Consider the following 15,284-nt stretch of genomic DNA (forward strand, 5'->3'; position numbering starts at 1 on the left):
GAGGGTCGCCGCTCCTAAGGCGCCACTTAAGTGGGCCAAGACTATGGTGGATTGGGGTCCACGTCCCGCGCCAGAGCCACCACCACGGACAGATGCCCAACCAGACTCTCCCCTATGGGTTTAGGTTGTCGTCGGTCCGCACCTTTTACTGTCAAGTCAGGGCGTGAGTTGGGGTGGGCATTCTATGTTTTGTGTTCTATGTTTTCTATATCTATGTGTTTGGCCTGGTATGGTTCCCAATCAGAGGCAGCTGGCAATCGTTGTCTCTGATTGAGAACCATACTTAGGCAGCCTGTTTTCCCACTATGGATTGTGGGTAGTTGTTTTCTGTTTTGTGTTTCTGCACCTGACAGGACTGTTTCATTTTCTTTCATTCTCTTTATTATTTTGTTTTGTGTTCAGTTTAAATAAAAATAACATGAACACTTACCACGCTGCGCTTTGGTCCACACCTTCTTCATACGACGACCGTTACACTCAGACTGCTATTCTGTTAAAACATACTCTGTTTTAACACTGCTAGCTAGCTAACCATGGTCATATAATATACAAGGAACTAGATTCCTTTGTTATAACAAGGGATTTAACGTCGTATCAAAGGTGATGGAGCACAAACATAGTTGTTCCAAAATATACTTTCAAGGCTAGCTTTAGACAGAGAATACAGTCTCTGTGCTTTAGGATGACCAGTTTCAGTGCGTAAGTGTAACAATGCATGGAATTATATTATTACAACTAAATAAGATTGTATTTTTAGAAACTCAGCAAAAAAAGAAACGTCCTCTCAATGTCAACTGCATTTATTTACAGCAAACTTAACGTGTGTAAATATTTGTATAAACATAACAAGATTCAACAACTGAGACATAAACTGAACAAGTTCCACAGACATGTGACTAACAGATATTGAATAATGTGTTCCTGAACAAAGGGGGGGTCAAAATCCAAAGTATCAGTCAGTATCTGGTGTGGCCACCAGCTGCATTAAGTACTGCAGTGCATCTCCTCCTCATGGACTGCACTGGATTTGCCAGTTCTTGCTGTGAGATGTTACCCCACTCTTCCACCAAGGCACCTGCAAGTTCCTGGACATTTCTGGGGGAAATGGCCCTAGACCTCACCCTCCGATACAACAGGTCCCAACAGGTCCCGGGCTCGTCGCTGGACTTGGCAGAACACTGACATTCCTGTCTTGCAGGAAATCACGCACCGAAAGAGCAGTATGGCTGGTGGCAATGTCATGCTGGAGGGTCATGTCAGGATGAGCCTGCAGGAAGGGTACCACATGAGGGAGGAGGATGTCTTCCCTGTAACGCACAGCGTTGAGATTGCCTGCAATGACAACAAGCTCAGTCCACTGATGCTGTGACACACCGCCCCAGACCATGATGAACCCTCCACCTCCAAATCGATCCCGCTCCAGAGTACAGGCCTCAGTGTAACACTCATTCCTACGACAATAAATGCGAATCCGACCATCACATACACACACATTTTACACGCAAAACTTGGAAAGACAGGGTCCTGAAAAAGGGACGTTTCCTTTTTGCTGAGTTTATATCAGATATGATTATATACGGGGCGGCAGGTAGCCTTGTGGATAGAGCATTGGGCCAGTAACCGAAATGTTGCTAGTTCGAATCTCCGAGCTGACAAGGTAAAAATATCTTGTTCTGCCCCTGAAGAAGGCAGTTAACCCACTGTTCCTAAGCCGTCAATTTAAATAAGAATTTGTTCTTAACTGACTTGCCTAGTTAAATAAAGGTAAAATTAAAATAAATAAATATAAAGATATCCAAGCAATATAAGATCATATACAGGATCATAAACAGAATTACTAAAGTAAAAGAACAAATAAAACATTGGTCATGAATTGTGTTTATTCATCAAACATCCATGGAAAATGATGCCCTGTCATTACTGTGTTCATCCACCGGGTGAAAACATGAAGATTGAAAAAGGAACGCACATTTAGTTTCTTTTAATGTGCTACATCACTATATTGCTAGACCCTTGTTCGCTAGCTTATCCTTTTCCCCAATGCACAATAAATAGTTGCTCCTAACGATCGTACAGCTAGTTGGTCGAGTTTCATTTTCTCCTTGCTAACAGTAACGAACTGGCTCAGAACGTTTCCATCCATCGGTTGATGACTGCCTATTGCTGTTTATAGACCCCATGAATATGCTACAGGCCTCGAGACAACTCGATAGAGTGTTTTTCTCTCAGAGGTTGGTGTGGCCTAGCTAGCTAACACACCCTGTCCCTTACCAACATGGCTGTCTCTTAGAGGTTGGTGTGGCCAGGCTAGCTAACACACCCTGTCCCTTACCAACATGGCTGTCTCTCAGAGGTTGGTGTGGCCTAGCTAGCTAACACACCCTGTCCCTTACCAACATGGCTGTCTCTTAGAGGTTGGTGTGACCTAGCTAGCTAACACACCCTGTCCCTTACCAACATGGCTGTCTCTCAGAGGTTGGTGTGGCCTAGCTAGCTAACACACCCTGTCCCTTACCAACATGGCTGTCTCTCAGAGGTTGGTGTGACCTAGCTAGCTAACACACCCTGTCCCTTACCAACATGGCTGTCTCTCAGAGGTTGCTGTGACCTAGCTAGCTAACACACCCTGTCCCTTACCAACATGGCTGTCTCTTAGAGGTTGGTGTGGCCAGGCTAGCTAACACACCCTGTCCCTTACCAACATGGCTGTCTCTTAGAGGTTGGTGTGGCCTAGCTAGCTAACACACCCTGTCCCTTACCAACATGGCTGTCTCTTAGAGGTTGGTGTGGCCTAGCTAGCTAACACACCCTGTCCCTTACCAACATGGCTGTCTCTCAGAGGTTGGTGTGGCCTAGCTAGCTAACACACCCTGTCCCTTACCAACATGGCTGTCTCTCAGAGGTTGGTGTGGCCTAGCTAGCTAACACACCCTGTCCCTTACCAACATGGCTGTCTCTCAGAGGTTATTATGACGCTGTTGTTGTTGGGGAATTCTACATTTCAATATGTAAGGTAAAGTTTACAGAACAAAGCAATACTGACTTTTTAATAAGGTCTAAAAAGATTGAAAGGAAACAGGAGATGAGGTTTCTCTTTCAACTGGTCTTTATAGTGAGTGTGTTTCTCTCTGCTTGTTGTTAACTTGGACTGGGCCAGAACAGCCTGCTACTGTACAGAAACAGACAGCTGCTGGGACCAGGAGAAGATCTGATCAGTAAAGGACTCTTCAGACAGGAAGCCAACATTTATGTTTTATTTTTTTTTGCTGATTCCAAAGTGCACCAGCACCGCCGACCGCTCCACCTGGAATAAACTCCACCCCCTGCCTAGCTCAATTGAAAATTAATTTGGGAAATGCCACCACTTCCTGCCTGGAAAGCCCTTAACAGTATGCGTGTGCGTGTGTGCGTGTGTGCGTGTGTGCGTGTGTGCGTGTGTGTGTGTGTGTGTGTGTGTGTGTGTGTGTGTGTGTGTGTGTGTGAGTGTGTGTGTATGAGTGTGTGTGTATGTGTGTTGTGCTCCTCCCCTCATACCCTGCTGCATGAAGGAGAAGCTACAGGCCTAATTTACACTGACCCCTCCCCTTTGTTAACACATACTGACCCCTCCCCTTTGTTAACACACACTGACCCCTCCCCTTTGTTAACACACTCTGACCCCTCCCCTTTGTTAACACACACTGACCCCTCCCCTTTGTTGACACACACTGACCCCTCCCCTTTGTTAACACACTCTGACCCCTCCCCTTTGTTAACATACACTGACCCCTCCCCTTTGTTAACACACACTGACCCCTCTCCTTTGTTAACACACTCTGACCCCTCCCCTTTGTTAACAAACACTGACCCCTCCCCTTTGTTAACACACTCTGACCCCTCCCCTTTGTTAACGCTCTCTGACCCCTCCCCTTTGTTAACACACACTGACCCCTCCCCTTTGTTAACACACACTGACCCCTCCCCTTTGTTAACAAACACTGACCCCTCCCCTTTGTTAACATACACACACAATCAAAGTGTAATGTCATATCTCCTCTCCTCCTTCCCTCCTCCGCTCCTCTCCACCTCCTCTAATCTCTGCCTTTCCCCTCTCCTCTCCTCCTCCTCCTCTCCTACCCTTCTCTCCTCTTCTTCCCTCCCCTCCTCTCTCCCCCTCTCCTCCTCCCCTGTGTGTGTGTGTGTGTGTGTGTGTGTGTGTGTGTGCGTCCGTGTGTGTGCGTCCGTGTGTGTGGGTCCGTGTGTGTGCGACCGTGTGTGCGTCCGCGTGTGTGCGTCCGTGTGTGTGCGTCCGTGTGTGCGTCCGCGTGTGCGTCCGTCCATGTGTGTGTGTGTGTGTGTGTGTGTGTGTGTGTGTGTGTGTGTGTGTGTGTGTGTGTGTGTGTGTGTCCGTCCGTCCGTCCGTCCCCTCAGACCCAGTCCAAGATTTGGTTAGTAACACAGTACATAGAAACCTCCTCCACTGTGGAAGATGGAATATAACACACCCATGTTACGTCTGCTATTTACAGATTTGTGTTCCGAAATTCTAAACTGCCATAGCAACCCCGCTATTTGGAGGGAAAAAAATACGGGATATTCCGTCATTGTCATTTAATTTGAGCATTTCTCAGAATGAACAGCATTTATTTTCTCCTCCGTTTTGTATCATAGTCCATTTGACTCAAAGAAAACATTTGGACATCATCATTAACTTCATCAATCGCCTTGAAGACTTTTTAATTCCTTTTTCATTGGGCATCCTACCATAGATGCAGTATGTATTTCCTAGTGTTCACTCTGACAAAGAGAAAGAAGACGCGTGCTGGGAACCGTCCTCCTCTTCTCCAACCAAATCAGATGTTTCTAAGTCTAACACTGCCCAACCCTAAAGATCCTTCAAAGTCCAACTCTGATTGATCTCATTCTAACGAATACACCAGAGAAATGTGTTCCTACTGGTGTCTTCTCCTAAGATATTAGTGACCTTTACCCAGTTGTTTGTGAATTTTTTTTAAATCTAAGCCTCGTGTCATCACAACGAGGAACTTTAAAAACTTCAGTTTACACAATCTATATTTTTGTGATCTTGATTGTATTTCAGCGATCCCTGTACTTGATTCAGCTTTGAGCCTCTTTGTAGATGTCTTCTATACTATTGTGGATAGTCATGCTCCCTTTATAAAATGAAGGGTGAAACACACTGACTCTGTACCGGTACCCCCTGTATATAGCCTCCACATTGACTCTGTACCGGTACCCCCTGTATATAGCCTCCACATTGACTCTGTACCGGTACCCCCTGTATATAGCCTCCACATTGACTCTGTACCAGTACCCCCTGTATATAGCCTCCACATGACTCTGTACCGGTACCCCCTGTATATAGCCTCCACATTGACTCTGTACCGGTACCCCCTGTATATAGCCTCCACATTGACTCTGTACCGGTACCCCCTGTATATAGCCTCCACATTGACTCTATACCAGTACCCCCTGTATATAGCCTCCACATTGACTCTGTACCGGTACCCCCTGTATATAGCCTCCACATTGACTCTATACCAGTACCCCCTGTATATAGCCTCCACATTGACTCTGTACCGGTACCACCTGTATATAGCCTCCACATTGACTCTGTACCAGTACCCCCTGTATATAGCCTCCACATTGACTCTGTACCGGTACCCCCTGTATATAGCCTCCACATTGACTCTGTACCGGTACCCCCTGTATATAGCCTCCACACTGACTCTGTACCGTACCTCCCTGTATATAGCCTCCACATTGACTCTGTACCGGTACCCCCTGTATATAGCCTCCACATTGACTCTGTACCGGTACCCCCTGTATATAGCCTCCACATTGACTCTGTACCGGTACCCCCTGTATATAGCCTCCACATTGACTCTGTACCGGTACCCCCTGTATATAGCCTCCACATTGACTCTGTACCGGTACCCCCTGTATATAGCCTCCACACTGACTCTGTACCGGTACCTCCCTGTATATAGCCTCCACATTGACTCTGTACCGGTACCCCCTGTATATAGCCTCGTTTTTCTTATTGTATTATTTTTTATTATTACTTTTTTATTTTAGTCGACTTGGTAGATATTTTCTTCTTCTTGAACTGCACTGTTGGTTAAGGGCTTGTAAGTAAAGCATTTCATGGTAAAGTCTACTCTTGTTGTATTCAGCATTTCATGGTAAGGTCTACACTTGTTGTATTCTGCATTTCATGGTAAGGTCTACACTTGTTGTATTCAGCATTTCACGGTAAGGTCTACACTTGTTGTATTCAGCATTTCATGGTAAGGTCTACACTTGTTGTATTCAGCATTTCACGGTAAGGTCTACACTTGTTGTATTCAGCATTTCATGGTAAGGTCTACACTTGTTGTATTCAGCATTTCACGGTAAGGTCTACACTTGTTGTATTCAGCATTTCACGGTAAGGTCTACACTTGTTGTATTCAGCATTTCATGGTAAGGTCTACACTTGTTGTATTCAGCATTTCATGGTAAGGTCTACACTTGTTGTATTCAGCATTTCATGGTAAGGTCTACACTTGTTGTATTCAGCATTTCATGGTAAGGTCTACACTTGTTGTATTCAGCATTTCACGGTAAGGTCTACACTTGTTGTATTCAGCATTTCACGGTAAGGTCTACACTTGTTGTATTCAGCATTTCATGGTAAGGTCTACACTTGTTGTATTCAGCATTTCATGGTAAGGTCTACACTTGTTGTATTCAGCATTTCATGGTAAGGTCTACACTTGTTGTATTCAGCATTTCATGGTAAGGTCTACACTTGTTGTATTCAGCATTTCATGGTAAGGTCTACACTTGTTGTATTCAGCATTTCATGGTAAGGTCTACACTTGTTGTATTCAGCATTTCATGGTAAGGTCTACACTTGTTGTATTCGGCGCATGTGACTAATAAAGCTTGATTTGATTTTAAATCCCTATTAATTCAGACACTGGCCTCGTTACGGGGAAACATGCTATCATTGATGCATTTAATCACCATTTTATTTTAGCAGGCTATCTCTTTTTAGCCTAATTATAATGATACTGGGCTGGATGCTGATAGGGGGGGGGGGGGTCTTACTGAATGATCAGAGGAAGGATAGTCAAAGCTTTCCTTTTAGACTATTTAAAGAAAAATTAGTCCTGGATGCTTTCCTAGCAGTATACAACAAGAAATCCATAGGGACGACCAGTTGGATCCCGGTCTGCTTAAGTGTGCAGCACCCATCATTGTTGTCTCAATAACCACCATTTTTATTTAACATCCAATCAGGGTTTAGTCCTCGACATCCAATCAGGGTTTAGTCCTGGACATCCAATCAGGGTTTAGTCCTCGACATCCAATCAGGGTTTAGTCCTGGACATCCAATCAGGGTTTAGTCCTGGACAACCAATCAGGGTTTAGGTCTGGACTTCCAATCAGGGTTTAGTCCTGGACAACCAATCAGGGTTTAGTCCTGGACAACCAATCAGGGTTTAGTCCTGGACAACCAATCAGGGTTTAGTCCTGGACAACCAATCAGGGTTTAGTCCTGGACATCCAATCAGGGTTTAGTCCTGGACATCCAATCAGGGTTTAGTCCTGGACATCCAATCAGGGTTTAGTCCTGGACATCCAATCAGGGTTTAGTCCTGGACATCCAATCAGGGTTTAGTCCTGGACAACCAATAAGGGTTTAGTCCTGGACAACCAATAAGGGTTTAGTCCTGGACATATCACTATGACAGTAAACCCCTTTAAGTTGTTAATGATCTTGTCAGTGATTTAGACACTAAAATGAAATGTGCTGCGTTGTTTGTGGACCTGTAAAAAGCTTTTGATACTGTTGATCATGATGACCTGTTCTCTCGTGAATATTTATATAAACACCATTGTCAATCTGTTAAATGGTAAACTTCATCTATATCTGGAGGATATTATTATATATGCGGTTACCCTGACTATTGAGACTGTTGATCTGACTGTTACCCTGACTATTGATCTGACTGTTGATCTGACTGTTACCCTGACTGTTGATCTGACTGTTACCCTGACTATTGATCTGACTGTTACCCTGACTGTTGATCTGACTGTTACCCTGACTGTTGATCTGACTGTTACCCTGACTAATGATCTGACTGTTACCCTGACTGTTGATCTGACTGTTACCCTGACTGTTGATCTGACTGTTGATCTGACTGTTACCCTGACTATTGATCTGACTGTTACCCTGACTGTTGATCTGACTGTTACCCTGACTGTTGATCTGACTGTTACCCTGACTAATGATCTGACTGTTACCCTGACTGTTGATCTGACTGTTACCCTGACTGTTGATCTGACTGTTGACCTGACTGTTGATCTGACTGTTACCCTGACTGTTGATCTGACTGTTACCCTGACTGTTGATCTGACTGTTACCCTGACTGTTGATCTGACTGTTACCCTGACTGTTGATCTGACTGTTACCCTGACTGTTGATCTGACTGTTGATCTGACTGTTACCCTGACTAATGATCTGACTGTTACCCTGACTGTTGATCTGACTGTTCATCTGACTGTTACCCTGACTATTGATCTGACTGTTACCCTGACTGTTGATCTGACTGTTGATCTGACTGTTACCCTGACTGTTGATCTGACTGATACCCTGACTGTTGATCTGACTGTTACCCTGACTATTGATCTGACTGTTGATCTGACTGTTACCCTGACTGTTGATCTGACTGTTGATCTGACTGTTGATCTGACAGTTACCCTGACTGTTTGATCTGACTGTTACCCTGACTGTTGATCTGACTGTTGATCTGACTGTTACCCTGACTAATGATCTGACTGTTACACCTGACTGTTGATCCTGACTGTTGATCTGACTGTTACCCTGACTGTTGATCTGACTGTTACCCTGACTGTTGATCTGACTGTTGATCTGACTGTTACCCTGACTATTGATCTGACTGTTACCCTGACTGTTGATCTGACTGTTACCCTGACTGTTGATCTGACTGTTGATCTGACTGTTACCCTGACTGTTGATCTGACTGTTGATCTGACTGTTACCCTGACTATTGATCTGACTGTTACCCTGACTGTTGATCTGACTGTTGATCTGACTGTTACCCTGACTGTTGATCTGACTGTTACCCTGACTGTTGATCTGACTGTTGATCTGACTGTTACCCTGACTGTTGATCTGACTGTTGATATGACTGTTACACTGACTATTGATCTGACTGTTACACTGACTGTTGATCTGACAGTTGATCTGACTGTTACCCTGACTGTTGATCTGACTGTTACCCTGACAGTTGATCTGACTGTTACCCTGACAGTTGATCTGACTGTTACCCTGACAGTTGATCTGACTGTTACCCTGACTGTTGATCTGACTGTTGCCCTGACTGTTGATCTGACTGTTGATCTGACTGTTACCCTGACTGTTGATCTGACTGTTACCCTGACTATTGATCTGACTGTTGCCCTGACTGTTGATCTGACTGTTGATCTGACTGTTACCCTGACAGTTGATCTGACTGTTACCCTGACTGTTGATCTGACTGTTACCCTGACTGTTGATCTGACTGTTACCCTGACTGTTGATCTGACTGTTACCCTGACAGTTGATCTGACTGTTACCCTGACTGTTGATCTGACTGTTACCCTGACTGTTGATCTGACTGTTACCCTGGCAGTTGATCTGACTGTTACCCTGACTGTTGATCTGACTGTTACCCTGACAGTTGATCTGACTGTTACCCTGACTGTTGATCTGACTGTTGATCTGACTGTTACCCTGACTGTTACCCTGACTGTTGATCTGACTGTTACCCTGACTGTTGATCTGACTGTTACCCTGACTGTTGATCTGACTGTTGATCTGACTGTTACCCTGACTGTTACCCTGACTGTTGATCTGACTGTTACCCTGACAGTTGATCTGACTGTTGATCTGACTGTTACCCTGACTGTTGATCTGACTGCTACCCTGACTGTTGATCTGACTGTTACCCTGACAGTTGATCTGACTGTTACCCTGACAGTTGATCTGACTGTTACCCTGACAGTTGATCTGACTGTTGATCTGACTGTTACCCTGACAGTTGATCTGACTGTTGATCTGACTGTTACCCTGACAGTTGATCTGACTGTTGATCTGACTGTTACCCTGGCAGTTGATCTGACTGTTACCCTGACAGTTGATCTGACTGTTACCCTGACAGTTGATCTGACTGTTACCCTGACAGTTGATCTGACTGTTACCCTGACTGTTACCCTGACTATTGATCTGACTGTTACACTGACTGTTGATCTGACAGTTGATCTGACTGTTACCCTGACTGTTGATCTGACTGTTACCCTGACAGTTGATCTGACTGTTACCCTGACTGTTACCCTGGCAGTTGATCTGACTGTGTCAAAACTACAGTCAGATTATTTTGCTATGCAGGAATCCCTTGCTGATTTAAATGCTGTGTTTAATACAGGAAAATGAAATACATGTTGTTTTAAACTGTGGTGAGAATGTTTCAGATTAACTACATATTCACTCATTGGATGGTTCTCCAACCCAACGTGTTCCCGCATATAAACACTTAGGCATTTGGATTGCTTTTTCTACAGAAACAGATCGTTCCTTTCTCTAAGCAGCAGGAAGCAGATAATTCAGTCAATCTTTTTATCCGTTGTTGATTATGGTGATGTTATTTATCAATGCGCAGTTGCTCCAACTCTTAAACCATTGGATGCCATCCATCATAGTGCTCTTCGTTTTGTTACAGCTGACATGTTTGATACCCATCCCTGTATTCTGTATCAAAACGTTTTCTGACTTCGCTAAAGACCTGTAGATCTCTACATGACTCCCTTTCTGTTTACGAGGCCCTACTTCATAAACGTCTGTCTTATCTAACGTTTCAGTTGAAGTATAGACACCTGAGTTGTCTAACCCCGTTCACAGGATTGGTTAACTCTTGAGGTTCCTTGGGTTTCCACCGAGTCAGGTAAATATGCTTTTTGTTTTAATCTTTTTTTAACTTATTTTTTTATCGCTGTATACATTTCAGCTTGATGTCCTGGTGCCGTTCGGTCAATTTAAAGTAATTGATAGGGGCTTATTTGTGGAGAAATATAACCATTTTTATGGGTGATTTGTGATGTTTTATTTGTGCTTACCACGACTGGGTTTTTGTATATATAAATATATATACATATATAAATAAATAAGTGTATAATATGTATATTTATATTGTGTTAAATAGGGTGCGTTTGGAAAAGAGACCTACTGTTAGGTCTACATATGTCATTCCCTTGTCGAAATAAAGGCTAAATAAAAATGTAACTACAAATTATTTGAAGAGAAATATAACACCTGTAATGTGTATTTCCTAGAATAAAAAAAACATATATGTGATGACGTTGAATCAACTTGGAAAACTGATTTTGTTTTGAAAAAAACACAACTTTTAACCTAAATGCAATGACATAGTGACATTTCCGTTGTTAATTTCACGTTGAATTCACGTTAGTTAAAAACTCAAACCAAATGTAAATTAAAACTGGATGTTAAACCGTCTGTTCCCAGTGGGTTTCTGCTAACTGGATGGATTGTTTCTCGTTGCGAATCATTTAGCCAAATAATAAAACTGAGAAGTGTTTTCTGTTGATCGCAGACTTGTTTCTATGCATCCCTTCTATTGTTAAAGGTGTGTGTGTTACGGCCTGGTCTGTATTTCCTCCGTTTTGTCACCTACCCGACCACTTCACAGGCCTTGAAACGAATAAACATCTCTAATAACCTTCGTCGTGGGAAATGGTTTTGGAAATTATTTCAGTTGTTAAAAGTTTTGTAGAACAAAAACAGAACTATTACTTCATGAGTAAAAGCAACAAAAACAAAAAAAAGTTTAAATAATGTCGTAGAATATAAAGTGTTTAATTAGAGGGGAAACTTAAAGTTTGTCTTTCGCATAGAACGTGTCACAAGTGAAAAGGTTTTAAACTAATATAATAAAAATATATTCGGTCTATCAAGTTAGACTAGAGTTTAATCATCAGAAATAAAGCATTTTATGAGTCCTACCTATCTGAACATAGGCCTTCAGTCATTTGAGATTGGGTGAAACTGTAAAGAACATTTGAAATAAATACCTGAAAGTTCAAATCCCTCGGTTTCATTCTGCAGTTCTTTGATATAGATTACTACGTGTAAATATTGACAGATTGAAGTAATAAAACAATTACAATTGGCTGGTGAGCAATCGACTTCAGACACATTACCCATCCTTCCTGTAAAGCCATCCTTCCTCCCTACTCCTACTGATACAGTATGGCCTCATACAACCAATGACTGACAGACGGCATACATCAAAGCGAAGACCAGCCAACCAGCGATGGCACAAAGATATATCAGTTTATTGACTGTTACTTCGGAATATATATTCGGAAACTTGCAATGGGGTGGAGAATGTGGATATGTTATTCAAGTGGATTGGATATATAGCCTATTTGGGAGCGACTGATTTTTTGTTTTCTTAATCTCAAAGTGTAATACGTAATTTTTCAACCCTGGAGCTGTTGGAAAGAATGGCCTTAGGTGGCGGGGATGGCCCTGGGAAGGTTACACAGTACCGGGTGGACCACCTTCTCACTGCCGTGGAGAACGAGCTACAGGCGGGCAGCGAGAAGGGCGATCCTACGGAGAGACAACTCAAAGTCGGCTTGGATGAGAACGAACTGTGGCGGAAGTTCCAGGAACTCACGAATGAAATGATAGTAACCAAAAAATGGCAGGTAAGTCATTGAATTGACATGTGTTTATATACATATATATACTGTATTATTGTTGGTTGTTTTATGCGTATTATTTATGGTTCAGCTACCTGCCAAATGTATAGCCTTTTGTCTTAATTTATATAGTGAAAAAAGCAGGTAGGCTTATATCTTTTTTATGTATTTAACTGGGCAAGTAAAAACAGATATTTACAACAACGGCCTAGGAACCGTGGGTTAACTGCCTTGTTCAGAGGCAGAACGATAGATGTGTTTTACCTTGTCAACTCGTGGATTCGATCCCGCAACCTTTCGGTTACTGGCCCGCTCTAACCGCTACCTGCCGCCCCTAACAGCCGTAGGTTTATAACACAAATAAATAGTGTTAAACGTGTCTATACCATTGCTGTGGTATCACAGTAATAAAGGAAACAGGATTGCACACATTCATTCATTATATTTAGAGTTTTTCCTGTAACACCCAGGTCTATTAATATTCACATGGCCTATAAAGTGAACCACTCGTTCGCTTGACATTAGTGTCAATAATGCCCTATTGTACAATAGATTATAGTTATTGTTTGACTATAAAGGATGAGATAAGGACACCTGTTATTATATTTTCCTTTGTATCCAAGGCGCATGTTTCCGGTGCTGAAGGTGAATGTTTCTGGGTTGGATCCAAACGCCATGTACTCGTTCCTGCTGGACTTCGTGGCTGCAGACAACCACCGGTGGAAATACGTTAATGGGGGGAGTGGGTTCCCGGGGTAAACCCGAGCCTCAAGCCCCGAGCTGCGTGTATATCCACCCGGACTCGCCTAACTTTGGAGCGCGCTGGATGAAAGATCCGGTCTCATTCTGTAAAGTCAAACTCACCAACAAACTCAATGGAGGAGGCCAGGTTAGACGATTATAGTGTTATCACTTTAAATGTCATGTTATAACCTTTTGAGTTCTCGCGTTTTTTCCCAATAATTTTGATAACAATTTAGATCAGAAAATATGTCATGGAATCAAATCAAATGTATTTATAAAGCCCTTCTTACATCAGCTGATATCTCAAAGTGCTGTAACGAAACCCAGAATAAAACCCCAAATATCAAGCAATGCAGGTGTAGAAGCACGGTGGTTAGGAAAAACTCCCTAGAAAGGCCAGAACCTAGGAAGAAACCCTAGAGAGAACCAGGCTATGAGGGTGGCCAGGAATTTCCTAACAACACCAGTGCCGTATATTTAATTTAAATGTTTTAATTTTACCTTTATTTTACTAGGCAAGTCACTTAAGAACAAATTCTTATTTTCAATGACGGCCTAGGAACAGTGGGTTAACTGCCTGTTCAGGGGCAGAACGACAGATTTGTACCTTGTCAGCTCAGGAATTCAGACTTGCAACATTTTGGTTACTAGCCCAACACTCTAACAACTAGGCTACCCTCCAAACACCGGCTTCTCGAGAACGATCATTTAAATAATATATGCCATTCTGAAGACGCTTTTATCTAGCGAATTACAATCAAGCGTGTATACATTTTAGGCTATGTTGTCACAGGAACACCATCAATCAACATTTCGATTAAAATAAATGATATTTTTCTACCTGTAAAATAAAGCATATTATTTAACTTTTTGCTTTTAAAAAAACAACACGTTTTTTTATACATTTCAGATCATGTTAAACTCGTTGCACAAATATGAGCCACGTGTCCATATTGTCCGCGTCGGAGGGCCGCAGAGAATGATCACGAGTCACTCCTTCCCGGAGACTCAGTTCATAGCGGTCACTGCCTACCAGAACGAAGAGGTACATTATTGTATTGATACATTATTTTATAAACACTCTAATGTTAATAGTAATGTGTGTTTTGTTGTTGCTGTTCATGTATAACTGTCCAATACGTAGACTTTGAAGTACGCAACTTTGTAGACATTTTGTTTGGGTCGTTTTAGGTGAAGAAGATAGAACATTTAAAAAAAATCTACTTTATTAAAAGATTCGTTATTTTATTATTAGGTCTTACCAATTTTGCATTATATTTTCACTCCACATTTTAGATAACGGTCTGAAAATCAAATACAACCCGTTTGCCAAGGCCTTTCTGGATACTAAAGAAAAGGTAGGGCAAGTTGCCTGCTCCCTTTTCTGTCCACTAGAAATAGATTTATTTAGTTGATTTGATTGAGAATACAGGATATATCAGTGTTTACTGGTAGATTGACAGCCAGTGGTCCAGACATGGTCTGATTGGATTCCCTCTCCACAGAACGGATCATAAACCCATCTTGGATGACAGTGACAACCAACACTCAAGCTACTCTCAATGTAAGTATTTTATATATATATATATATATATATATATATATATATACATATATATATTTATTTATTAAACATTTAAATAAAGAATGGGGATATATATATATATATATATATATATATATATATATTTATTTATTTATTTATTAAACATTTAAATAAAGAATGGGATTGATACATACGATAGAGTTTACAGACAGCACAT

The 15,284-nt window shown here is 42.2% G+C and overlaps 1 protein-coding gene across 1 annotated transcript in view; it reads left to right on the forward strand.

The window, feature by feature from the left end:
- Positions 1-12,576: 12,576 nt before the first annotated feature.
- Positions 12,577-15,284, forward strand: part of LOC135524874 (T-box transcription factor T-like) — a 4,228-nt gene continuing 1,520 nt past the window's right edge. Inside the window, 7 exon segments of the mRNA XM_064952730.1 lie at positions 12,577-12,775; positions 13,394-13,512; positions 13,515-13,527; positions 13,530-13,666; positions 14,432-14,576; positions 14,818-14,876; positions 15,025-15,085. Coding sequence (XP_064808802.1) covers positions 12,577-12,775; positions 13,394-13,512; positions 13,515-13,527; positions 13,530-13,666; positions 14,432-14,576; positions 14,818-14,876; positions 15,025-15,085 — 733 coding nt within the window.

Source organism: Oncorhynchus masou, chromosome 31, assembly GCF_036934945.1.
Source record: "Oncorhynchus masou masou isolate Uvic2021 chromosome 31, UVic_Omas_1.1, whole genome shotgun sequence".
In the NCBI taxonomy this organism is placed as follows: domain Eukaryota; kingdom Metazoa; phylum Chordata; class Actinopteri; order Salmoniformes; family Salmonidae; genus Oncorhynchus; species Oncorhynchus masou.